Source organism: Acanthaster planci, linkage group LG13 (assembly GCF_054643075.1).
Source record: "Acanthaster planci isolate LZ-2023a linkage group LG13, COTS_SCS, whole genome shotgun sequence".
Lineage (NCBI taxonomy): Eukaryota > Metazoa > Echinodermata > Asteroidea > Valvatida > Acanthasteridae > Acanthaster > Acanthaster planci.
The window spans coordinates 12,300,357-12,326,866 of NC_141789.1; the positions used below are offsets into that span (position 1 = coordinate 12,300,357).

A 26,510-nucleotide genomic window follows, 5' to 3' on the forward strand; every position below is an offset into this window, starting at 1 on the left:
ACTGACACCCTAATGTGGGCGGCCCAGGGAGCTAGAGGCAGGAGCTCACTCCTCCCGTTATTATGAGAAAGATGGATTGGAGGCCGTTGGACGACCCCAAGTAACCCGGCAGCCGAGTTATGGAACTTGTGCAGAAATTGTTCGAGATCACTGGCGTCTGTATTGGCGCCTACACGTGTCATACCTTCTCCCCAGAGCTACTGGAGAACTTGCATGTGTATACATTATTGAAGGCGCGTCATGTGGCTCCACGCAGCTTCACATGATTCACATTGTCAGCTTGAAGTAGGTGATGCTGATAGCATTACCCTCAAGGCTGATACTCTGATGACAACCTTTTTTTCCTTCCACTTATATTTATATACACACACACTCACACCGGAGGGATCGAGGCGCGATCTTACAAGGGACTCGAATCAGAACGCCGTTTAGAAGTCAACCTTGTCTCTACAGTGTGCGCCTTCGACGCATAGGGGGCTATCAGTGGAAATTCGAATTGTGCACCTTGCAAAACAATTCCAAGGTAAAAATAACTAAACAAATAGGGTAGATTGCCATCCCTTCCAAAGTCTCAAGCGTACAGCCGGCATTTCACCTTGGCCACTTACGGAGGCGTCACCAGCGTTCAATGCCCTATACCAAAAGCGGTACGTCATCTACCCGCCATCTGACCGCCAATCCTGCCAGCGGCGCTCGACTGATGGGAAAAATGAAAGGTTGAAAAAAGCCAGCTTGATTTCTGGTTTAAACCCTCGCCAGCGTCTGGTGTTTAACGCGAGCGAATCGGCCATTGCCTTGGGACACCGATGCGCCATCCGTCTGCACATTAATAGATCGCGCCGTGATGCATATTATAAAAGATCGGGACGATGATAGTGTCACTGATATGAATGTCGCTGCTTAACCTCTGTTCGAGAGGTTCAAGTGCCGCTGCGTTTAGCGCGTGCGTCCTCTCACAATTTACCGGCTCGCTTTCCCTCGGACAGATGTCACAAATCTTGAGGACAACGGTGCCGCGTTGTCTCTGGACTCTTGGTGGGTTTAACTTTCTCGACAGGCTTCCTCTTTTTGTGAAGCTAGCCTCTTCGTTAGATGATAGGGCCGTCGTGTTTGAGAGCTGGCCAAAGAGGGAAGGCCGTGATGGAAAACGCAGAGTCCGCCAATCGTTTAACTCGTTGAATCCGTAGTCACACGCGAGCTGCTTACGTTGCAACTTGAGTTAAACCTCAGTTGTCGTGTTGATTGATGATGTCAGCGTTTTGCGGAGCGGCACACTTAGCCTGGCTTTGGTACAGATTTGCCCTACGTGAGAAAATACTCTGCACATCATGTGGACGTCTTGATGGGATAACCGGAGCAAGAGCGGAAGTCTAAATACCGACAGCAAATTGATATACATGGCCAATTGAAGGCGAGCGAATCTTGGCGCACAAACTGGATACTGGATACAGAAAGCTGATCATAGCAAGAGGCACAGTCGCGAATCCTGCAATTAACCGAAGACCCTGCGGAATGCTCCCTGTTAATTTCGCCGAATGCCAAGAAGGTTTTCCACAGATTCTAGAGTGCGCCGTCACAATACATCCAACCGGATCACCGCTGTACTCAGAGTATGCATTAACTCCCGTGCACAAGCAGATAGCAACGCACTTGCTTACACCCTTTCTGAAAAAAGACTGTGATGTGACCAGAGAGAGCCACGAAAACTTGCAGTTGCCATGGCAACAAACTGAGGCAAATACACTTTGCGATGAACGCACAAAACTGTGTAGTTGGACCATTCTTTTCAAGAAACATTATACACTTCATTTTATCTTGACTGGGCGGGCCAAGCTAGTGAGACGCTTCGAAAGTATAAGTCTTCAAATATAGGTCTTACAACTTAACCTAACCGTCCCGGGGGTTTATGTAAAATTGCACTGAAATCGGAGGATTTGGGACTGTTAGGGTTAATTAGGTAGTTATCTTGAACAATGTACTCGAAACTTATTTCATTGAGACAGACATGTTGATCAACCTCATTTCTCAACCTCGGTGATCAAAATATGTCAGAGCTACCCATCTCTTAAGCACCCTCAGTATTATGAATTCGGACTTTTTTTCACGAATGCAAGCCTATATTTATGAACTACACCACTCATTGAACCCGTCATAGGCCTATTCAAACATTTTGAAAGTCGGCAAATTCAAAGTTTATGGAAGACAGCTGTACCACCATCAACGTCGAAGGAGTTCGGAGAACTCAAACTTTGAGGATTTACAACGAAGAAGTTTTAAATTATACAAAATGGTCCCTACCTAATAAAATTTCCCCATTTTTTCAAGATACATGCAAAGCGGATCAAGTAATGGTTAACAAGAAGCCTTGCAGGTAATTAAGCTGGCCCGGGTCATTTCCTGAGCACATAGTCACAGAGGGGAGTAAAGTCCTGCCCGTCGCCCCTGGAACGCATGCACGTCTTCTGGGCCCGATTACCCCAGCAACAAATGGCACCGTGTGTAAACGAGCGTTCGTGACTGCCGACTGTAGATCGCTGCCAATTAGTCCAGCCAGGCCGACCCGTGCCCCCCCCGAGCTCCCAGCCGATGAGGAGATACTGACCATGCTTTGAGGGACAGGAACAAAACAGAACGGTTATCATATAAAGCTGCACTTCGACCACTTCCGTCTTTTTTCGACGGCAGTGGGCGAGCGGACAACGTTAGGGTGAGGCAGACAAACGTAATTGGCCGTCACCAGTGAGTTGGCGTGGTGCCAGAGAAGCCAGCCAGAGCTTTGCAAAACGGACAGTCTGCCTTTAATATTGTTTTGCCGCTTGTCAAAGCCAGATGGACCTACGGAAATCGCCACTGTCATTTAGGGTCGAAGGCACTACACAATCGCAGGCATTGTCCCTATCGTTAATACTGCCGTGCCGTGTCGCTGTTGCCAGGATGACCCCTGTCATTGGTCGCTGTCATTAGTCAGCAGCACTGATGGTGTGTATAGTCGTTGTCGGGGGATTCTTAATTAAAACGCATCCTCTGCAAGGTGCAAATTCTGGTCAGTGTTGCTAGGTTTGCACTGCTTTGAACATTAAAACTTTATCTTCCGCGATCTGCTTAAGAATCATATATTTCTTACATGGCACACAGCCATCTGTTCAGACTCGGGATACGTGCACAGTTTAAAAGGTATACACTGTTGCAAATATTACATGTCACCTCAGTTGTTGGGTAAAAAAATTGCCAATTCCTAGAAAGACTGTGGGTAGGCCTATAGTAAGTCTCACCCAACGTTTGACAACACACTTAAGTATTGGAAAGCAGTTGCCAAAGAATAAGCCAGGGTCAACTGGGCATTTGACAGGAATTATAATCTGAAAATGAAACAAATTCCTTTGATGTGAAAAGATTTCCAAGAAAGATTATGGTGGTCAGGTTTCATCTTTACTCCCTACGGACACGTTGCATGTATTTTCTGTTTGGGCAAAAATGGAAGAGAGGAAGAGGGCAGGACAGACGTGTGCAAAATACGAGCGGTGGTTTGAAGCCACGCGATGTCAGTCATCGACACAACAACGAACTCACGCCAACAATCTCATCGAATTAAACTGCAATTTAGGTTCCCTGGCATTTTGACCCGCCCTGTATGCGGGTTTCAATTGGTCCGTCCTCGGGATATTAGTACAGACAGTTCGGTTGACTCTGTTGATCCCCGTAAATCCAGCACAGGTCCTTCATATCCCATCCTGTTAACAGACGAGATCATCTCTCGATTCCCTTCCCCCGACGACAAACTCGGCGCGTCGCCACGCTTCTCCCGCCACGCTTCTCCCACCACCGGTCAGTCGACCGTGGAGATCAACCACATTGTTGCATAATCTTTGCGCGATTCATCTTAATTGACAATGCACTGCCAACTTTACTCCCTGCCAAAACCGAGAATTTGAAATAAAGCAAGCAACTGTAGCTTCAGATCGGTTTTCATCCTAAGATCTTTTTAGAAATCAAGTAGAATGATCCACAGACTGTGTCTATATGGTTTTGAAATTTTTCGGATATAAATGAACTAGGTCAGAATATGTTGATTGTTGAGCTGTGGGAGCAAAACATGCGCAAAAACAGTGGCTGGATATCCTGTATCACATTCCACAGGGATGCTTGCTTTGAACAATTCTCAGCAGTATCATTTTTGAAGCTGACAAGTGGATACAAAACGATCATCTGGGAAAAGCATGGTCGTTTCCATCAAAAGCCAGGGAGCATTATCAAGCGTCTTTTTTTTTTCATAGCGACGCAATACCGCACAGAGCAGATGCGGTTTGAGTAGTCCGGGGGCTGTCAAGTCCCCAAAATTGTCGCCGATGCTGGGGATTTGGAACTCAATTGGGAACGACTCGGGACGACAGATCAGTCTGCAATCAATTACAAAGTTTGTCGCTAACATCTTGAATGCCAGCAGTCCGTCTCGAGTCGAGAACCAATCTGAAAATAACCCAAGGGTCAGCTGTAAAAACCTCCGTCGTCTGCTGTGCACAAGTACAGAAAGTGCTGAAATGTCGCCTGTAACCAGCAGGGCAGCGCTCCAGTTACCTAGAAAGTATTCAACTATGAGAAATATCTTTACCCTGTAGCCTTACAGGAAAACATACTCTGAAACTAAGAAAGGGTTAGGCGTAGGGTCTCTGGTGTCCTAAGGACCAAACCAGAAAACTCCTTTTTTCCTTTAGTGTCTATGTGTGCTGGAGCTGGAGTTCTGGCAAGTGATCCGTCAGGAAACATTTCCATCCGTAGAATGCCACAGCGGTGTCTATTAAGTTTGATAATTACAGTAAGCTTCCTCTTCTGAGACGAGGCACATTGTTACTTCTCGTGGAGTGGTTGCAACACCTGCGGGGATACTTGGCCGTTGTTCGGTCAGGTTAGCGGGGGAGGAGGTGTAAAGTGTAAGGTTTGAGGTGACACTCAAGTCGTGTCCGAAACGGACTTTTCCAGAGCTACGGCTACGTCTGTTCTCAGTGCATGTCCGCGTAATTCCAGGGGAGCAAAGGCAACTTGGGTGCAGCCTCAGTTTGAAATGGATTTCGCACAGCTGAAACCTCGCTATCTTCTCGGCATAAGCTTCGGTTCAAAAGGGCCGTAACAAGAAAGGACTTCCAGAGCCAAAAGGACTTCTCCCTTGAGTACGAGCCGCATGCTTTGGCAACTGGCGAGGAAATATAAAAGAGACCTTGCTGTGGACACCAGATTTGGACGCAGACTGTTCCTTACCACAATAACAGCATTGGCACGAAATGGTGAAGTGTAAAAACACTGTCTCGGGAATATGATCAGCAGTACGTGCATCTGAGTTCCTTATTGTCACTTCACCATTGAGACCCCCGATGAGTCAGAACTTCTCAGGAGTGCGTTTGGTTCCACTGGATGAAAGGTGCTTTTGGTTCGAGAATCTTTTCAAGATAACACGTCCTGGACTTGTCAGTGGCAGGGCAACCTCCAACCCAGTATAAATTCAAAATCTGGACTGATTAAGGGTGGCACTAAGGCGAGGCCCCACTGTTTTCAAAACGACCATCGATACAAACTGGTTACACGTGCAAGCAATTGATTGCCTCAGGTAATATAGAAGATTTTGGGACTATTCTAGTGATATGGCAGGCACCTGACACTGAACCAATGGTGTTTCATTGAATGGTCGTTCTTAAAATAAAATGACCACGAATTGATGACATTAAATGACTTGCGTGACATTTATACATTTTTATTGAGAAATAGCACTGAATAATTAAAAGGCATATTCGCTCAGGCGGCAGGAAGCGGTTGATACTCTGACACATAGAAGAATGCCTTCACATGCCGAATTCATCCATCACTTTGATAAATGATACAGTTGATGACTCGCTCGCTGCCTTTGGAAATGCCAATTAAGGCAACTTTAACACCTGCTAGCAACATTCTCGAACCCTTTTTCAGTTCTAACAAAAAAAAAGATACGGCACTCGTACTTCAGCGGTTTGATTCAATTAGTAACGCAAGTGATGTGGGCAAACTCGCATTCCCTCGGGTCAGCATTTACCGGAAGTTCTACTCTAAATAATTTGATTTTGTCTCATCAAGATTTTTTTGGTTTCCTGTGGGACATCAATAGTTTGCTGGCGGTAAAAGAGGAGGTTTGACAATATGGTAATGTCGCAGGGGTAAAAATCGTCGGCCAAAGACTTTTGCTAAAACAAGAAAGAAACATGACAGTCGTCGACTTACAGACAATTAATCGTTAAAAGTTAATTAAATAATGGTTGACATAGAACACAAGTCTATCTATTCCGACGTCCTTCATGCTCTGAATGATGAGAGAAGAACTTCAACTTGAAGTTAAGGACACCGAAGTGCGACTAACCACTGTGCAGAAGGTAGCTAGTGTGTTCTACATGGGTCTGAGGATGTAACTACTATTCGGTATAAAATCACAGGAAACGCACACTGCAGATAAATAGTGTTTTTTTTTTACCTCTTTAATTTAATTTTTCTTTAAGATAAACACTTCTATGGGCTCAGCAAAAATACCAACTAAAAGGCCACATATGGTTTCGAAGGGCCTTCCATGCATTTTCACCGTCTAAACGACACATGAACGGTTCCGGTGTCCTGCGCGATCCACAAGTATCACCATGTGAGGTCATTCGTCCAATCTAACGTGCATGTCGTTCAGACGCCACGCGCCAGTGAAGTTGAAATGGCCAGGACAAATGGGCCGTAATGTACTCTCGGCTCAGCTCTGCCATCCCCACGGAGGCTGCAGATATTTAAAAGAGGGTTTTTTTGCGTCGCAATTTTCGCCTGATCTTCGTAATACTTCGGTGCAACAAAGTTATAGCCTCATCAGCTGCAAAAAGTGTCTCCTTCGGCGGGCTGTTTGATGCATAAATTCCAAGGTTTACTTTAAGATCTGGAATGTTTGGGGTCCGCCGATGGAGCGGCAGTACAGAAAAATTCGGTACAAGAGCAGCTGCTGGACTTGAAGACGAAATGAGGCGTAGCAAATTGAACGTCCAACGCCGGAGCACAGCAAATAAACACCCGCTATCCCCGTCGGAATTGGTGGCGCCTAATTATTGTGAAGTCATCAGAACAAGCACATGAGGGACTGTCTGGATTGCACAAAACCCAGAGGTTTTTTTTATACACCGCACTGTCGCTTGAAACAGAGAAGTTCATGTACTTTGGACGCGGTTTCGTGTTAAAACATCACAAGTACATGCACGTGTTATCCGCGTCTGAATACAGCCTTTTCTTGAAAGAAGTCAAGTGATCAGACTTGGAAGTCCGTCCTCCCCACTAAGGTACGATTCAGATTTAATGATTAATATGGGGTCGCTAGGAGCAGCATTATTTGTAAGAGGATTTACAGCACTTAGGAAAAGCCCTGATGTATGCAAAAGACAAGCGTATACATGTACACGCAAATTAAAGTGACTGCACGACCGCGGGCATCCACTAGCTCCTCCCACAGACGCAATGACACGTTCCCACAGACTAAAACACAGGCACTTACACAACAGAGGACAGAGACCGACAAAGGACTGAATACTGAGGACAGGAAAATCCCTTGACCCCTTTGTGTGTCGTACTCTGTACCAACTGAAAACGTCGAAAACAAAGTACCGAGGACTACCAGGACTGCACTTATGTGCATCAAACGAGATGAAAAGATTCAAAGGACTTCAGACACACACGCCACACTAATATTAGAACGTGGAAAAAGTGGTCAATTTCCGAATCTAATGAAGGAACACTACAGAGACTGCTTATCGCTGCTGATTAAAGGGGGGTCGCCCAACTAAGGACTGAGGCTAAGTCGCCATTGGTGACATAATAGTAGAGATTGGACTCCATTTCTCCAGGTTCTTCTAGGTTTCATTGAGGCCTACAAGCAGAATCTCATCGAAGCTACAAGACTGACAGATGCCACCAATCGCCAAATTGTGGTAACAAGTCGAGTCGTTTTATCTCTGGCATGTGAAACACTGCACACCAATCTCGGCACCCAGAGCGCGTCTAATCCCTCTCCGTGAAGATGTAACGCGATAGCCTTATTCATTTCCAAAGTCAAATCATTGGAACTCAAGAAACAGGGAGCCCTGTCCTCACGTTCTTCTCAGCCTCCCAGGGCGAGAGCACGGACCCTTGACGACCCTGGAAATACCATCACCTAACCCGGGGAATGGGTTCGTCCAAACACGCCGGCCAAAGCTGGGTAAACCGCACAGCGTTGAAACTTCGATTGCGATCCTTCGGCAGATCCAGTCCCGTCATGGCTGCGGTCGCACTCGCATTCACTTTTAATTGATTTTCCTATCTCGGAGTTCCGAGAAAAAAATCCGGAAGGGCGAGAAAGTTTGCACAGGGGACATGCCGTTTTGCTGGAAGTCAATGTTTAATTAACAGATTCGAAAATGTCGCGTTCAACACAGTTTCACAAAAAAAGGTAAAGAAAAAAAGATAGAAATTCGACGTGAGATTAAAAATTGAATGAATCTTGGAACAGCCTGAGACCAAGCATACACAATCAAAATATAAATCCTGATCAAACTGCTTAATTATTTAAATCCATAATTTGAACTTCCCATGGAACATACCGTGATAATGGATACACAAACAACATCGCAGATTGTTGGGCAATCTTGATTTTAACCAAACTATGTATCAAACTCTTTCCCCTTATCACTAAACACATGTGAAGGTAGCTATTCCTGCTCTTATAGGGAGTAAGGAATTGATTCGAGTTTAACAGGGTTTAACGACATTTTACCAGTGGTAGAAGCCAATTCTGGCACCGAAAAAAAGCACTGAGGTCCTTCAACGAAACACAAAACAAAACTCTGCAATACGTACAAGTACATAAAGAGTTAGGAATCTAATCCGTTACGAGTAAACAGACGTTCAGCACATTAATCCCATGATGATGCTGCGATTCTATTTTGCTGTATGTGAGTCAAAGTGGCCTTGACTGAGAAAATATACCAACCCCCCCTTTAACTGCACATACTGTCGCTGACCATTCTGCCGTGCTTCGCTTGAGGAACGGGGTCCGGCATCGTCTTTCAAGTTCGAGCGCATCTCGCTGTCTCCTCTTTCCTGATGCCCGACCGTCTCAAATCTCCCAAAACCCCCTACTCGCATCCATTCACGGCAACCCTTGATAAATGGTCGGAGATCGATTATGACGATGCTACTTTTTTCAGCCTTTGTCAGGTATCGATTCTGGTCCCCCCAGTATAATTACGCTCCCTGCCTTTGAAGGAAGTTCGTCACTACTCCCTAAGTGAACCGGGCACTACTTCGCCGTCGATCGATACTTTATCATGCGCTGCCGAGCATTTTTTTTTCGCGCCTTTTTGTCCTCGGCAATTTGCCGGCAGGACTTTTCTTTCGTATGTATACGGGATCAAACCTCAATATTGTCAAGAGTTTTAGTGAAATATAATATCACTTACGGCACTCTTTGCAGGATCTCGGAGCGACTAACAAGACATGATATAAAATGTGGCAATCGCCCAAGCGTCACGAGACCGAGAAAATGGCTGCACACTCGTCGTCATGCGGCTTTGTGGTACAAGTTTTATTGAACAGATCCAAATCACCCAGGAAAAAGCTGTTCCGGTTGAAATCAAACATTGTAATAAAGAATCTGTGAAGGAGCAGCACATGGCTAAAAAAGGAATTGTTACTAATGCAGATTCCATTACGATAAGTAAACAACGTCCTAGGTGTAAAGAGAGCAGGGTAAAAACAATATCTGTATAACCATTGCGAAGTTTATTTCAAAGTGTGATTTGCTTCACAAGCCCGAAGATTTTGGCTTTATCTAAACATATTATTTCCAAGCCAGAACCTGAAAAGGTCATGTTGATGCACTTTCATTTCGCTGAATAATATCACCACAACACGGCGCTTTCGGAACCACTTGAGAATGTTGCAGGATGAAATGCCGCGGCTTTGAATTTACAGACGGAGGGAAGGGATCTCAGAAGGTGAATGTGGAAAACAGATCCGGGAGCGCGCAAATAAATGCGTCAAGGAGTTCGAAAAAAAAAAAACTGCACAGACAAACTGCCGATTCGGTCGAACCGCGTGGTGGTGAATAAAACACGTTTCGCAGGGGGTGAAGCGCCTCTCCCGCTTCACGAATCGATGCCCGAAAAGAAAACTGTAATGGATGGAGTATAATATGGGAAACACCCTGGGTAGTCCGCCCCTGCTCGGTGATAATGTTCCTCCTCCCCTGAGGAGTTCTCGTGGTTATTGAGTAGGAACTTGATTCCCGTGGCCGACGGGACCCACAGCCGTTTCTGCCAGCGCGGACTTACCGGTTCCGGAATGCGTGGGAACCTCGAGTGGTTGTCATCTCCTGCGATGGCTATTCAAATGCGAAGGGGGATAGGGCAAACATTCTTGGGGCGATTGTGAATAAAATGTATATGTACGCGATTGATTTCGGACGCTGTGGGAACAAGCACACGCACACAGAGAAGCACAGAAGTACGGAAAGTGATGGCTTTGAAACTAGTCGGGCTGCTAAACGTTGGTTACAGTAATGTCAGGTTTTGTCCACAGTTTGTAGGTGCTAAACCCTGCAGAAAACGGGGAGAATGGAAGACACGCGAAAAGGGCAGGAGGCAAGTGGTACAAAAACAAGCTTCGTTCTGTCAGTGCATCATACGAAATTTGTTAGATCCATGATTTAATTATCACTCCAGATTCGTTCTGAGGCTGGTCTTCTGAGCCTCTTAAAGCTACACAGTCGGATTGCAGCTAGAACTCGACACCACATCTCCCCATAACAATTTACACTGGTACTTGTGTGTCAATCGTTACACAAATGAGCTAATGTTGTCCATTAGCACGCGGGGGAAACACTCCCTCGCCAGCTGCGCCCGTCGATGGACCGGGTCAATTCGAGGCGATCCGCGGCATATCGGCTTCAACCGCGTCCCCCCCTCAAGCTCCACCGTGCCATCATCGATTGCGCTAGCTCTGGGGTTGTGCTGGACGATCGAGCCCCGCGCAGCAGGCTCGGAACAGTGCACCCCAGTTGACCCGGACAAGTCCGAGTCCCGCTCCGGCATTAGCCAGATTAGCCTTGCCCAGTTTACGCCGTAACATTCGTTACCACTCCCCAGGCGTATCGATTCCCAACGGGGGCCTTTCTGAGGCGCGGCAAAACTAAAACCGACACCGCAATTCTAGAACTGACGAACTTGAAGGCCGAGGGGTGAGGGGAAGAATGAGGGACGGAGGGAGGCCAGCCGCAGGTCTTGCCTTCCAGATGAATCGCGGCCGTAGTGCTGCTAACGACCACCGGTTGGTCTCCGTAATCATATTTGAGACCAATTCGATACTTCGCCGTGCCTTCTCCATTACATTCTAGTGGGAGTCGGATTCCGTTTAATCATGCACGCAGCAGGATGGGGGTGCGGGGATGCTCCGAACTATCCAAAATGAGACGTTGGGAGTTTGATCGATCAATTACCCAGCTCCAACTTATTCTTCATATGCAAAAGTAGTCAGTTCCCTTTCTACTTTAATTTCTTTCTCCTTAAATCCTGGCTGAAGGTCAACTGAACTTTACCATCGACAGATGTCAGACAAGATCTCAAAACCCTTTAAAACGTTTATATGAAAGGCTATATAAAGTTAAGTGAAAACAGACACATATGAAAATATAACCTCTTAAACGTATTGCAAAAAATGGACTATGCGACTGTGGACTATCCTTGCCATAAGCACAATTTCTCCACAGTGTGTTTAGATCTAACCGATCTAAACGTAAAATCTGTAGAGACCTAACGAAAACAGTCATTCATTTGAGTACATATTTCAGGATTTTTATTTGTATGTATGTTTATCAAATACTTGAAAAGTCTTGGCTGCAAAAGCTGAACAGCGGTAAAATGAACAGCAAACAAAAGAACGTGGAAAATGTACTTAAAAAATCAATGCCATTCGGGCGTGACAATCAATATGAATTGAGAAAAGGAGGTACGGTAACTTGTTGGTACTAGGAGGAAGATCTCTAAAAAAGACATCCCTCACAATCTGGGATTCGGGGGTGGGTTATGTGCAGACAGAAAACTCGCTCTTGCGGACGACTCTCCCGAATCCCTGGACACAATCGCAGAATTCACGTGGAAAACAGCAGGACACAGCTTCTGCAGGCGAGGCCCTGTCGGTTTGTTTTTCATTCCAGACAGCAATTTGCTGGGGGAATTGGCGGATCACCTGAGCGGAGGGGAATCCGTTTTTATTGGATATAACGGCACTTCTCTGGGAGTTGTGATCGAGAAGACACTTCTTATTGTATTTAGGTTATCTGAGCGCATTTTAATTAAAGTCTTCCGCCGACTGCGCGCCATTTTCCTGTTACGTTAGGCGCAAAAGCCACCGTGGCCAACGAAGAAATAGTTGGCCATTCACTTGCCGATCAGCCCCCGTATAAATATAACGCCATTCTGCATGGAGGTACTCGAAAGACATATTTTGCAAAGGATAGGTCAACGATAAAGGCGAATATGTGATGCGTTTCTGCAGGTTGAAGTCACGTGATAGACAAAATAAAATAAGAGGAATTTCCAAAGGCCCTTTATTTTATCTTGTGTTTCTCTCACGCATTCGCCTTTATCGTTGACCTATCCTTTGCAAGATGTCAAGATGGCTTATCCTTGGCAAGATGCATTAGGTCAAGAGGTTTCAAGGTGGTTGGAAATTGCTTGGGGTCCAAAAGTGGTGACATGTGAAAGGAAGATCTAAAGTTAATATCACTGGGGTGGACCAAGAAAAGGTCAAACCCATACATTCAGACTTGCGATCGTTTACTGGCTGTATTTTTTTCTATTTTCACTCTCAGGTTACCTAGTGACCACGATGGACAGTGCCACAGCTCACGCCTCTATCCTGACCCTACTGGCTATCGCCGTGGAGCGGTACTACGTCATCTGCATGCCGTTCAAGGCCAACTACACGTGCACCTCCAGACGGACTCTGGCCATCTGCTGTGTGGCCTGGCTGGTCGCCTTCCTCAGCAGCATCCCCTCTGTCCTCATGACCCGCTACGTTCCCTGCCAGAATCCGACCACCGGCGATCAGGCCGGCGAGTGCACCGGCTACGCAAAGACCAGGCTGGAGGAGGCCTTCATCGCCATCATCTTCTGTCTCTTCTTCGTCATCCCCTGCTGGTTCATGACAGCCATCTACTGCATTATCGCCAAGACGCTGCGCATGCACGACAACTACATGGCCGCCATCCGGAAGAAAGAGTCCCTGCAGGCGCCAGCGTCATCCAGCGACCTGGGGTCGCGTGATGGGCGGGTGGTTGAGCTGGCTTCAATGCCCCGCCGGGACAGCGTGGAGTACCTGATGGAGGGCAACCACGTGGCCGGCTCGCCGGACAGCCGCGTCCGGTGCAGCCAGAGCGAGGAGCCGCTCACGGTAGCAACCGTCCAGCGGGAGGCCAATCACAACACGTCCCTCAGACCGGCCAGTAGCGGCCGGCAGCATCAGGCCTCCTCGAACAGCTCTTGCCAGAGTATGGCCAATGCGGCTACGCGGCAGGCCCACCGCCGCGTGGTGTTCATGCTGGCCAGCGTGGTGGCCGTGTTCTTCGTGTGCTGGTTCCCCATGCGCATTGTGATGATGTGGCAGGTGTTTGCGCCGATGGAGTCAGTTAAAGCCTGGTTGGTGAACAACCACCACACCTTTACGGTTATGTTGGCCGGCTTCCGCATCCTCATATACATCAACTCGGCCATCAATCCCATCCTGTACAACCTCATCTCCACCAAGTTCAGGGCGGCGTTCCGGTCGGTCATCTGCTGCGAGGATGCTAGACGGTCTCGCAGCAAGAGGTCCATTTCTACTCGCTCTTTCACTTCCACGTCCAGTCTGAGAATCCATAGCCGCACCACTGACTACCACGGCTAAGCCGCTAGCTGCTTTATACCATTCATCCCGACGTATCGTAGACCTTCATCACGCTCGCGCTGACGTTCGTGCGAGAAGGCCTCCCTTCAAACAGTCTGTTTCACAAAAGACTTTGACCCAGTAATCGAGTAAAAATTTAAAAAAATAAAAAATACACGCACTATCAAATTGTATGTCAATAAATATTAGTTTTTTTCTGAGGGGACCATTGTGTTTCACGCAGTACAAACTAATTTCGTTTATAGAGGTTGTTCAAATGACGTAACATGACGGGCAAAGGTATGCCTGGAAGCGTACCATGTCTGTGGAGATGCATGCAGTGTCGAGATCTGTGTCCACCTCGACTCCATGGGTTGCGTGCGCATTCCTTCACTTCTAGCCGCTGGTCGTGTAGAATACGCAAGTCACGCTGACTGGCTATTCAGGACAAATATACAAAAGCGTAAATTCAATCACGCGCGTATTTCAAAGGATGCACACTCGCACCTGTGTATTCTCTTGCACGTCACGCACACGTAAATCTGCGTTGCGCGTAAACACACTGACTAAAGTCCCAATTTAAATATCCTAAATTGTGGGATATTTAAATTATACAACACCGTATCAGGGGTTAGATCTCGCAAGGCATGGTGGGAACCATCACGGTGGGAACTAACATGGTGCGACAACTTCGTTCCCATGGAAAGGAGGTTGAACCTGTGTATTTCTGTGGGCAGTTTCATGCACGCCAGAATGTTGAGAACCTCAGCAGGCGCGCGCGTTTCCGTGCACACCTGTTTAAATGGAACGCTGACCGTCAAAAATCACGTGAATGAAAACCCCCTATATATTAGTAACAAAGGGGGGGGGGCAGATGCTCAAATCTGAACGACCCATTAGCAAGTTCAATGACATGTTTGTACGCACTTACAAATTACCCGTAACGCAAGACGGGCAATGATAATTCGGCCGGCGCTTTTGCTTGGCAACCGAGCTCTCACAACAGCGTGATGGAGGTCTCGTCGTTTGGCTACCCTCATGTAGTTAGCCCACCGTGGGTGCCAGTGGTGTGCCTATAGCCGTTGTGAGTTATAACACCTCTGTAATTGTACATACCTCTGTGAATACTGCAGCCACTCTTCACCAACGTCTTGCTTTCCTTAGATGGCTAAATGTTCTTGCATGTCTGTGTGATATAACTGCATTCATAAATTGTGTAAAGCCTATATCAAATGTGATCACCAGGGACTTGCAGATGTCAGAAGTCAACCTCGAGCGTAACTGGTCCCTGTTTAACTTGCTTTGCGAAGATTAATATATCAGTGCGAATACCCGTCGCTTTTGCATTTCGGCGGGGGGGGGTGGATGAAGATGCTGGAACGTCATTCTAAGGCAAATCGTACGAGGTAGACAAACACGACCCGAATGAACAACGCTAAATTCCCACGATGTTGCAAAAGTACTGTGCCCCTTCTGAATGATTCCACGTCAAAGCCCCGCTCCTCGTATAGCACTTAATGGCATGTGTAATCGGTCCTTGTTTAAATATGAGTATCTGAGAGCGGTAAACTGAAATAGCGGAGAAGTTACGCCTGTGGTGATGCCTAACTCAAACATAAATACACCCCTAGGGCATATTCGATACACAATTACAGTGATTACTTACGGATCTAATATCACCAATACCCCCCCCCTCTTTAATGGACGTTACGAGTCCTCTCGTAGAGTTCGTGGGATTCGCTTCAGTTGACAACCAAGAGCAGCCTTCGAGTTTTGCCTTGCCGATGACACGTCTTCAAACAGTCACGGCCGGAAAATAATCTAAAATATTGCATTTCAGTGGCACTGAAGCGCTGTTTTTCGGGCTAATATGTCTTAATTGCTAGTGATGATAACGAGATGGCTAAGATCATCCATCAACTCCGAGGAAAAAAACAGTTTGGGCACGAAAAGTTCTTTGACTTCAAAATATCCTGATTTGAAGGTAATTTTCTTCCACACTCTCGGGGAGACGCTTGCGCGCTCCCCAACGCAACGTTAACACGGCAGGTGCTTCAGACGTCACTCTGTACGTCCACAGCAAACTCACATTCTCAAATCTCTGGGCAATGTCGGTACAAATTCATTATTCTGTGCCAACCTTCGGCGTTGCCCCGTTTTTAATATTTCTTATCAAACGTTACAGCTCGAAATAACGTGGATATCGCCGAGAGAATATAAGTCGTGCTAAGATTAACTGATCAATACCCGGCGCTTTAGAAGAAAAGGCTCAAGTTAACTTAGCCGTCCAAATTGAAACAAATCATGAACGATCAATACCTTTATGCTAGGCAAATTCTTCTGAGATGATGGTCAAACTGTACGCAAACATAAAACGATCGGGGGGGGGTTATTTCATATCAATCCCTCTCACAATGATACATATCGTTTTAATTAACTTGTGAAAGGCTTCCATCAATACGTTTTCAGGTAATTCGTCGGAGCAACAATATCTGTTATAATGAAAACGAAAGTAAAAGTAAAACGTTGTCCTTTTTATTAAATACAAATAATTCAATGAAACCGATTTTTGGTGTTTATTTTCTTCACAGTACTAGACTACGTGATACGTCTCTGCAGAACATATCAACTGGAAATACATGTACGTGTTTGCTTGGTCTCAATAATTTCGTAATGAGAAATACTGTCAAATTTATCTCCACTGCACGAAAACCCCTTCCCATTTGGTATAATTACGAATTGAGAAACACAGTCATAGAGCGGTCACACAGACAAATCAGACATGTGTACAATCCACGCACAGTGGAGTTGAGTTAGGGTTGTCCAAACAGAGCCACCGATGCGATAGGTTAAATCTGAGTGGATGTTCAGTGTACCACATTCTGTCTCGGCTGCTAATGCAAGCAACGTAGTGTTGCAGTCGTTGCTCATTGGCTGCTTTACTCCAACATGCACTTGGGATTGGTCCGTTTGTGGACCTGCTCAACAGCACCAGTAGCTTAATCTGTGGCATCAGCGCTTGCTCTCTGTACTTTTTCTCTCGCCCGATTAAAGTTTCTAGCCAATGGTCCAGCCTTGCCTTTTCTATTCTGTTTTTTCTCTCCCCTGCACGCAGACTAATTGTACCCGCTGCCTTGGCCGTGCAGCCAATACCACAATGGGAACGACGTGACGTCAACGGGCCTCCAATTTGCAATGACTTGTAGCCTGCTCGTAGTCTCTTGTTTCAGTCGCCAATCTAAAGGAACTTCCCCAGTAGAAAACGATATGGGTAGGACAATTTTTAGCTGCATGTGGCGAATGATACAAACAACACAATAGCCCTGGTGATGTCGCCTTACTCAGAGAATAATGATTTCTCTCTAGGACTCACCAATGACTCAAATGATACATGCACGGAGCAAAATTAATCAGCAGTCCGAAAGCGTTTGTGATGCTTCAGTATCTTGTTTTGAATCAAGTGGACTAAATAAACAGTTAATTAATATAGGATGTTGTAGTTTTGGTGCGTCTTCTTCAGGGATCAATGTAATGCGGTGAGTTGGTGTTGCTAGTCCTAGCGTAACTAAGTTCAAAACCCTATTCCCTGTGGACAATGATGTATACCGATATGTTTAAACGACACTTTAACAATTAAATTGATTAATAATACATGTAATTACAAGCCATTTTGAGGCATTCTCATTAATTGTTAATAGAAATTTCCACAGTTGCACAACACAAAGAGGGAAACGAAAATTCGTACTGTATCGTTTTGGCACAACTTGGAAGGACTGGGAACGATCACGCTCCAGTAAAAATGTACATGTACTATATTTCTTAGAAAAAAAAATTGGCTGGCATGTACGATTCAGAAAACATGGTTCAAATTCGGAAGAAAAAAACAAACTGTTCAGACACGCAACCGTAACTAAATTGTTTGATAATCAAATTGTAAGAGGTCGCAGGACGCCAGCTTAGCGCTGATTTTACTCCGTGACCACGAAACACTAAACGAGTCGGATAGTTTACGTGTGCGAGTGATGCCAGTGGGTGTGACTGACAGGGAGGGCGTGGCTTGTGAAATATAGTTTGCGGGTTGAGATGGAAGTGGGTCATTCTGTAAATTTGAGGTCCAAAAGTGTGACATTTTTGTGTCCCTGTTACATCTGACCTTTGTTATTTGACATGGAAATAACACCAGAATTGATTTCAAACTATTACTTTTTGTTTGGCAGGTAAATTTGGCGGGAAAATGTGTTTTGAACTTACAAAATCATATTCAAATGTGACAGGGACACGAAACAAGTGGGACCCTAATTTATAGAATTACCCAAGTGCGATACAGTAGTGACAAGAATGAGAGGAATATAAGCTGCACTGACCGTATTGTAAAACCGTGTCTCTGTCTTAGATTAGCGGGGCCTTTAATTAAATGTACGTTTTTTTGTATGAAAGTAAATAATGCTCTGGGGCTCTGGAAATTTTAAACACTGTTAATATGTAAAACTAGTGTGGCGTTGGCTGAGTTGAAATAAAAAAAAATCACGCTTACTGTACGAAATTGCTTTCAAGCATCAAGTCTTTTTGACCTCTGTTGTGTACGTTGGCCTATGCTTTATGTAAATATACACAGTGGGTTAATTATTAGCGGCACTTAATTACACATATTAGGATTTTATCGTAACAATGCAATTACAATAAATGCAAACCGCATTTGTTGCGCGTACACTGTATAATATTTAGAGTCAGAAAGCATGCTTGTTTTTCTTTTGCTTAGACACACTGTGTGATATGTACAAACCCTTATATTTTTTAGTTCTTAGTTCTAGTTGTAAATAATAAATATTCTACTTACAGTTAGAGTAAACAAAATCTGAATAATGCCAAAGAGCCCGAGTCTTGTAGAGTATTTCAGTAGTCTAAACAAACAAAACAGGCATCATTCTACGAATTCTGAAAAGGAGTTACTCATACCAGAACGATTTGCAGTGTTTCATAAATGGGAGGATTTCATCCCCCACTGTCATCCTTACATAATATAATTAATTTTGTCCTATTATCGAGACAGAACACGCTTTCTTGTCAGTCCTAAAAACTACATGTCTTTCAAGAATGTTCCGTCAATTCCTGAGTTAAGCTTTGTATTTGTGCATGTTCTGGTCCTCTGGCAAATGGATTTTTACGTCCACGTTTTCCATCCATCCCCATTTGGTCCACAGGGAGACTTTGGGAGATGATTGAAGGCAAAAAATACAACCGTTCCGTTGCTGATGTTTTCCACCATGTTTCAACTGTCGGTAGACCTATGCTGAATCGAAAAATGACCATTGTGTTTGCTGCCACCAAGCGTCTCAAAAGCCTCCCATTCAATTACGCTGCCATCGCATTTTGAAATCAAAGGGCCTGTTGCTTTGATGTCTCATCGGAATGGCACAGTGTTAAATGCATTGTTTTGTCTGAAAGTGCAAGCGCATGATAAAAAAAATGAACGGCATCAATGACAAGTTGAAAATGGCATGCCTACGGTTATGAATGTCTTTTACTTAAATGAAAAGATCCACAACATTTGACTGCAAAATAAACACGTTACAAGTGGCTTTGACAACTTTGGCAAGGGGAAAAGTAACACCGTGTCGACCAGTTGCCTTGGCGACACACATCAAATGTAACGTGAAACTCCCACCAAACGTTTGAGGAATGTACTTTGGGACGCAAACGTGCCACAGCGGGGGTGTGCCCGGTCGCAATATCGGCAATCAAGGCGAAAGTGCGCTGTGTTCCCCCAGTCAACCAACAAGCCGGGCGCCGAACTCGGAGACAAAAGAAAGGGTTGGGCTAAAGTGGGCTAAATCTTGCTCAAAGACGCAGGGTACGGGCGGTGGGACAGCTGGGCCTAGATTTTGCTGAAAGGGCATGCCTCATCTCAAATGCCACCTGGGGCGCGCTCTTGAAGAGAGGACAACCTGGCAGAAGAGCCGTTTACGTCACGAAGGAACTCATTCATTGTTCATACCATTGTTGATACCTGCGTATCTCGATACGGGCGTCACGTCTAAGGTTGGTCCATACTTTAAGTTTGAGTTTAGTTTCTATATTGAAAGCACGTGGTGTGTATGTACGGCAAACAACTCTTTCAAATCTATAGGGAAATTTTGAAAGAAAAGCCGAGTTCCAAAGCTGTACTGTGTATATATCGAGAAGCATTTGGGACTTTTTTCTTTTGTTGTGGGGTTTTTATTCTCCCTTTCGGGGTAAATCCCTTTTGGGAGGAGGAATTGAAGATTGACCTTTACGACCCTAAGGAGGGTTGAGGCTCAGTTTTAGGAATCTTTACATTTTTGGGGAGGGAGGAAATTCAAATAGTCCACAAAGAATGGTACACACCCTATTATGTTAAATTTTTCTTCTTTGAAGAGGGCCACTGGGCCTCGATGTGCCAATTATGAAGTTTTGAATGCTTTGACTGGTATTTTTTTCGGATTACAAAGATGCCAAAGAGGAAAAGGCAATTAAGTGATAGCCCAAGTATCACCCGTTGATCAATGGATCCCACACACTCCGCAACAACCCGTGCTGTTGAGGACCAGCGCCATGCACGTCTGACTGCAAGACTGTTCTTAATTGCTAAACGCAATTTTAGGAGTGACGGTATCATTGGCTTTGTCAAAAACATGACAAAATCGCGCCAATTGGTCGAAATCCGGAGGTCAAGAGGGAAATCTGCACGCACGGATGATCATGGACACTTGCTGCGCGGGGGCAGCCACATCACAACGGACGATCAGCACTACACCACATGACCAATCACGTCTTCTGCAGTTGTCCAAACATCAAAACAAAAGCCAGTCTATTTCTCCTGATCTTCCCACGAATCACTGCATCTACCTGACACTCTCCATGCCGCTGGAGACAAAAATGTGTAACGCAGCCACTGGTCTACGTGCAAAAATTGACGAGAACGCATCACTCTCATGCCCTAAATGTGATAAACACCATCATCAGCGATACTGTAATCAAACCAAAGTGCATCCGCACATGGGTGGATATCTCATGGATTCCGCTTGCCGGAGAGCGCCGGGACATTGCATCATACATAGTCATAGCCACATATTTGAAATAAAAAAAAGCTGTGCGTATGGGTAAGCAGTCTTGTTGCGTCCTGTTTAGCTGTTTCGAGGCCCAATTTAACCCAGCCTGGTCCAGCCCAGGCCCAACCCAACCCAGTCACCAGGAAAGACCCGACTTGTCTAGGCCAACACACTTTGAAGCACGTACAGGACCTCTTAAAAACAACAAAACCTAACTAACACATTCAAACTTTGGCTAATACTTAAACCTTGCAGCAAAAACACAAAAATGCCTCCTTTTTGGACCCAAAACCCACGTTATACGGAGACACTCGAATTCCCCAGAAGTGTTAAATGCCTCCCTAAGGTAACAGTGATAAGTAAAAGTATTTCCACTGCTTTTCAATACAGACAATATACAATTGGCCAGACCTAGCCGCAGCCCCAGCCGCAAAGGAATAAACAGCATTTATATGGAAATACGTACAGACAGAATACAAAATACCGTTTCTGTTATATTATGAATAATTAAGAACTTTAGTTACTTTTGCTAGTTTCTTTTGGCAGGTAATGGCACTTTCATCTCTTTACTAGCTGCTTTAATTGCCAAAAGAAAGTGTTTTCTTAAGTTGACATTTACAAAGAAGGTTGCCCTTCAACGCGAACCATCTCTATACAGCGCGCAACCATCCCCCCCGGAGCCCTCACATTGTATACGCCATGCGTGCTAATGAAGTCCGGGAGAGTTATCACCGCTGAAAGTCACCGAATAACAACCCACATGCACGTTGCGAAGTGCATCTGCTTCCCGACCTTGTTGACAGCGCTTGCTTCAGCCTGTCCGGCTGTCTACCTGACCGTGACTTGTTATCCCTCGTCTTCCAACGGCAAATCCGCCGAGGGCCTTTACCAAATCCCGCTAATTTCCTTGACCGTTTCCGGTTGGTCGAATTATACGCAAGCCAAGGTCCTTCTAAATGCGATTTTTGTATAGGGGATTAGAGCGGAGATGTCATGCGTGCTTGCGCGGTGTAACGTACTTCACAGATTTTTTCTGTTGATGCACGAGAGGCAACATTTCTCCTTGCAGAGCTTTCATCGTGATGCCTTCATCAAGACCGCGTTGGCAACCGGGACTGCGGATTTTCTTCAATATCGATTTGAAAAGCAAAACAATAACAACCCTGCAGTGAAACGAAAGGGTGTCATCCAGGAGGAATCGAAGCGATGATTAATTTGTACCAAACAACTTCTGCATTCTAAAAGTCTCTTAACTCTCATGGAAATAAAACAAACAAAAAGCAACCCTCCCAGCAACGAGAAACTACACCTCCTTCTTGTATTTACTCTGAGGCAATGGGCCAAGCTTGGCCGCTTGGTGGCAGCACATTTGTAAGTTTCCTCCGTGAACTGTTTGGTTTATGCTTTTGATGTGCGTACTTGGCGACTTAAACCAAACACTGATTAACGCTGTGCTCAGGATTTCGTGAAATCTGAAAATCGCGGCATTTTCATAGAATCAAGCGTTAAAAGACGACTTCTGGGAGATCAACTTTCCTTCCCAGTATCAGTTTCTCCATGAATTAATGATGACTAACTATCAGCTAGGGAACCGGCCCCCAGAATGCAGCAGGCGCACGCAGTCGAAGGTTCTGACAAACGACTCCTTTCCGCTCTTACTCATTGTGGCAAAGGTGAGTTTGTGACCTGTGGCTCGCCTCCTGAAAGAAACTTACCACACGGAGACCGAATGAATGCCCATGTATATAAATCATCAGTCAAGCGGGCGAAACAGATGTCAATATTTCACTACTACCTTTAAGCCAAGATCACTTGACCCAGAAAGAAAAAAATTCCTCATATATTTAGGAATGACAGCGTTGTATTTCATATTAAAACAACAGCCTGTTCCTCTCAAATATACGTCCCGAGCGAGTTGGTTGCGGGGACCCTGTCCGACTGAACATCAAAACAAGCTTGTTTGGATCGGCTGATTTCCGTGTCCATGACTTTGTACCTGCACTCTGCCGCAATACCTGAGCACGGAATGTCAACATCGAGGCTACAAAATCACACACCTTGAAGTAGATCAACCAAGCTGCCCTGCCCCTTCATCCCGCATCGTCACAGCAGGTGCGAATGAGGCTCCTTGGCATCAAAACCGGTTGGCAGACAGGAGTGAAAATAATTCAGTCACCGAGGTCTCTGGCAATTATTTTCCTCTTCAAGTCCGTCTGAGCACAACGCGACCTAGACGGCAAAACAATTCGGGGTCCGATGGAAAAAAAATCATTCGATTGGCGCGTTAGAGAAGCGGGGACACAAAAATCGGAAAGAACGCTTGCCTTCTTGCTACTGTTATTGTTCACCGCCACCATCAGAACTGGCATTCAAAAATGGGGCTATTATCAAAATCTGTGAATTTTCATTTTTTTTTTCTGCCTTTATACGCTCTGAGGAATTTGAGTGGCCTAAGACACAGTGCACCGACTTCTCATAACTGAGAAACTCAACAAGGATTGGCACAGATATCGCAAAACATGCAGTTCGGCAAACAGGGGGACCGATGTACAACTGCAAGCTAGTTACAGTATGCAAATACGCTTGAACAGAGACTACCCATGGAGGGAAGGAATAGGCCGAGCGAGCAGCTTTTTAACATGCAAAATATCACGAGTGACTCCGTGGGCGGCTACCTTTAAGGAAAGTCCGCTGCTTTTCAAAAGCCGCCATTAAACATTCTAGTCCAGATACGGCTTGACTCCCCACCCAATAGAACCCCCAATCAATTTCCCTAATTGACGGTGCTCCATCTCTCATCCCTCTCCAACTAAAAACCAAGAGCACACCGACACACAAACCCTGCCACAAACTCCCGCCGACAAGTCTTTATCGAAATTAGATAATCCTGTGTAAACATTAACCCTCGCTTATACAACGGGGGATCATTTAACCTACATAGAACCCCCAACGAACTCCTTTGGCGCGTATCCTGGTCTACTGTGGGAGCACCGGCAAGCTAGCTCAATTTGCTGCTACCCGCCAATGGTAGAAGTCTTCCCATAAGACCGGCCGGCGTTTAACCTATTTACCGGGGTATTTATAGGGAGCTGATACCCTTTACACCAGTTTGCAATAACGGAAGGCAGCCCCTCTGCCTTGTAAATTAGCATGAGTACATCGGCGTGGCCTTGTTGTGAAGGGGCGGACGAAGAGTGCGATATGATGCATTAGTGCGATGACGCAGTCCCATGGGACGGGAACTGGGTCCACCGACTTCGACTTAAGGACATAATAATGCTGTGGAGTTCAAGTCCAGCCGCCTGGGAAAGCTAGACTCGACCTTTTTCACAAGAACTAAGAATTGAGAAGGAAATTGCCTACTTACGGGCACGAAGTGAGTGTATGTTGAACGATTAAGAGAAAAACGTTGCTGACACTGAACCCAAGGTAAGGGTTAGGTTGTGAAACGAGCTGAGACTCGTGCCTCAAGTACGTAAAGCAGCTTCAACTGAATGGCGAACCGATTCACCAACTGACCAACAATTGAGCATTATCCCTAGCTATGCCAAATCAAACAAGATCCTATGTGATTAACACTTTTACGAGGTAGCAAAAATGGGGTGCCAAGGCCTCCGCCGGAAAATGCAGTTTTGCACAAACTAGTACGCATTAACGGTAATTGATAGTACACGTACCGTGCAAACTACATACCGTTATACTAATAGCGGAACGTGAAGGTCATGATGACGCACTAATGCATTTTCAAGCTGCTAAAACGTATCAAGGATATTTTCCCAGTTACACAAACCTATATTAAATTACAATCATCCAGGGGGATCAATATAGATGGAGGTAAATGAGGTTGGATACACAGGTTAGTGACAGGACAGATATCTTATATCCAATACATTCTCACTCAAGTGCCTCCAATTTTAAATCTTGGCTTTCCGTCAATACTATTTTCTTAGACAAGTGGAAGATTATTGCGAGCGTAGACAATTTGCTTGGTGTATTCTAGCGCAAGTTTCTTAGTGTTCATTACCCATGATTGGTTTGCCAGTTGGGCACTAAATGTTCCTGAATCATTTCGAATTCTGTGATGTCCCCTTTTTTGGGGGGGAGTATAGTTGAAATGATATCAAACGCGTGTTTCACCTAAGAGCAGAACGTAGATCGCTATCAATTTCGGGTCTGAACAAACAAAATGGCGGATGAAAGAAATTTTTCACAAGACCGCAAAACGAAACACGTCCGACTGCAGGCACAAATGTAAACATTGCATAGGTTGCGTTGCATGAAAAACGCTGTTCTATTAAAACAAAATTGCATATGACGAAAAAGATGAATAAAATCATACGAATCCATAAAGTCTTATGGATATTAATCTGATTCATTTTGCAAAGGCAACTTTCGCATGTTGCAGTTTCAAAACCGAACCACAATTTAAAAGCTCAATCGAAAGGAAACTGGATATTATATCAATTTTGAAATTCTGAGGGGAGCCCTCTGGTGTCTACAATTCAATTATTTTGGACCTCATCTCGGGCACTCGATGCATGGCCCGAGGTCCACTCTGAACGATTTAATCTTCCCTCTCTGAATCCGGTTAGTCGTGTTTTGTTTCTTTTAAATACGATACGTGAGTTTTACGATCAAATTGATGGACACCCGGTATCTTGTCCGATCTCGTTATGTCCGAAATTTATCTTTCGCGCTCTTGTCAGCGCTCCTCCTTAAAGCTGGGCGTGACTGCCGCTACGCTGTTCGTAAGCCTCGCAGATGTCGGTGCTTTCAAGTTGATACCATTAAGCCTACGAAGTTTGGGGATTTGTATCAAGCCGCGGCGGCCGGGAGGCGGGATTTGGACGAAAAGGGGTCTCAGTGTCGGGCATGTTGTTCTCTCTCTTCCTGGCAAATTAAAAAAAATATGTTGCATATCCACCCTGGGAATTTTGCTTTCTTGCAGTTAAGAAAAAAAAACATTTTTCTGGAACTGTGACGGCTATTTTAAGCTGGATTTTTTGGGTATGGTTTCCTTGGCTGCTCCTATTCCTTTCGGAACGAATAGCCCCCGACCCGAATTCCCTCTTAACCCCTCTTTCAGAGAAGTTGAAACGACTGTGGACGGTGTATACGTCCACAGAACGTCTTTCCTTTCTGCATTGAGTAAACAACTTCTAACACGTCCATTTCCTAGTAAGCGCGCAGACATAAACACAAAATCGTGACCCTGTCCAACGCAAGGAGCTCAAACGGACGAGTTATCCCCGCCAACCAGGGTAAGGAATTATATGGCAAGCAAAAAATCACCCAAGAACCAGTCAAAAAGGAAGTGCTCGATGTACGACACTGATATGGTTGGCAACCTGCTTTGTGCTCAGCAGATATTCTGCTTTGCTTAGCATGATCTGTACTCTGCAGCTCTACGAAATTTTGCCACAGCCCCAGGGGGACCCTTTGTAATAATGGAAAGAGCAAATTGTTGCATTCAGCCCAACCGGCTCTTATTTTTCTCCATAT

General features: G+C 45.3%; 2 protein-coding genes across 5 annotated transcripts in view; one reads left to right on the forward strand and one right to left on the reverse strand.

The window, feature by feature from the left end:
* Nucleotides 1-18,481, forward strand: part of LOC110983415 (pyrokinin-1 receptor-like) — a 44,260-nt gene extending 25,779 nt beyond the window's left edge. Inside the window, exons 2-4 of one of the 4 annotated variants that reach the window (XM_022242659.2) lie at nucleotides 12,887-13,883; nucleotides 16,530-16,579; nucleotides 17,054-18,481. In XM_022242659.2, coding sequence (XP_022098351.1) covers nucleotides 12,887-13,883; nucleotides 16,530-16,579; nucleotides 17,054-17,058 — 1,052 coding nt within the window. In that variant the 3' untranslated portion in view covers nucleotides 17,059-18,481. Of the gene's footprint in view, nucleotides 1-12,886 lie in introns of all 4 variants that reach the window. The other 3 variants (XR_002598714.2, XM_022242656.2, XM_022242657.2) reach the window with 3 other exon arrangements.
* The window catches only part of LOC110983420 (uncharacterized), a 93,794-nt gene that overhangs the window by 61,405 nt on the left and 5,879 nt on the right, over nucleotides 1-26,510 (reverse strand). The gene's annotated exons all lie outside the window — the stretch shown is intronic.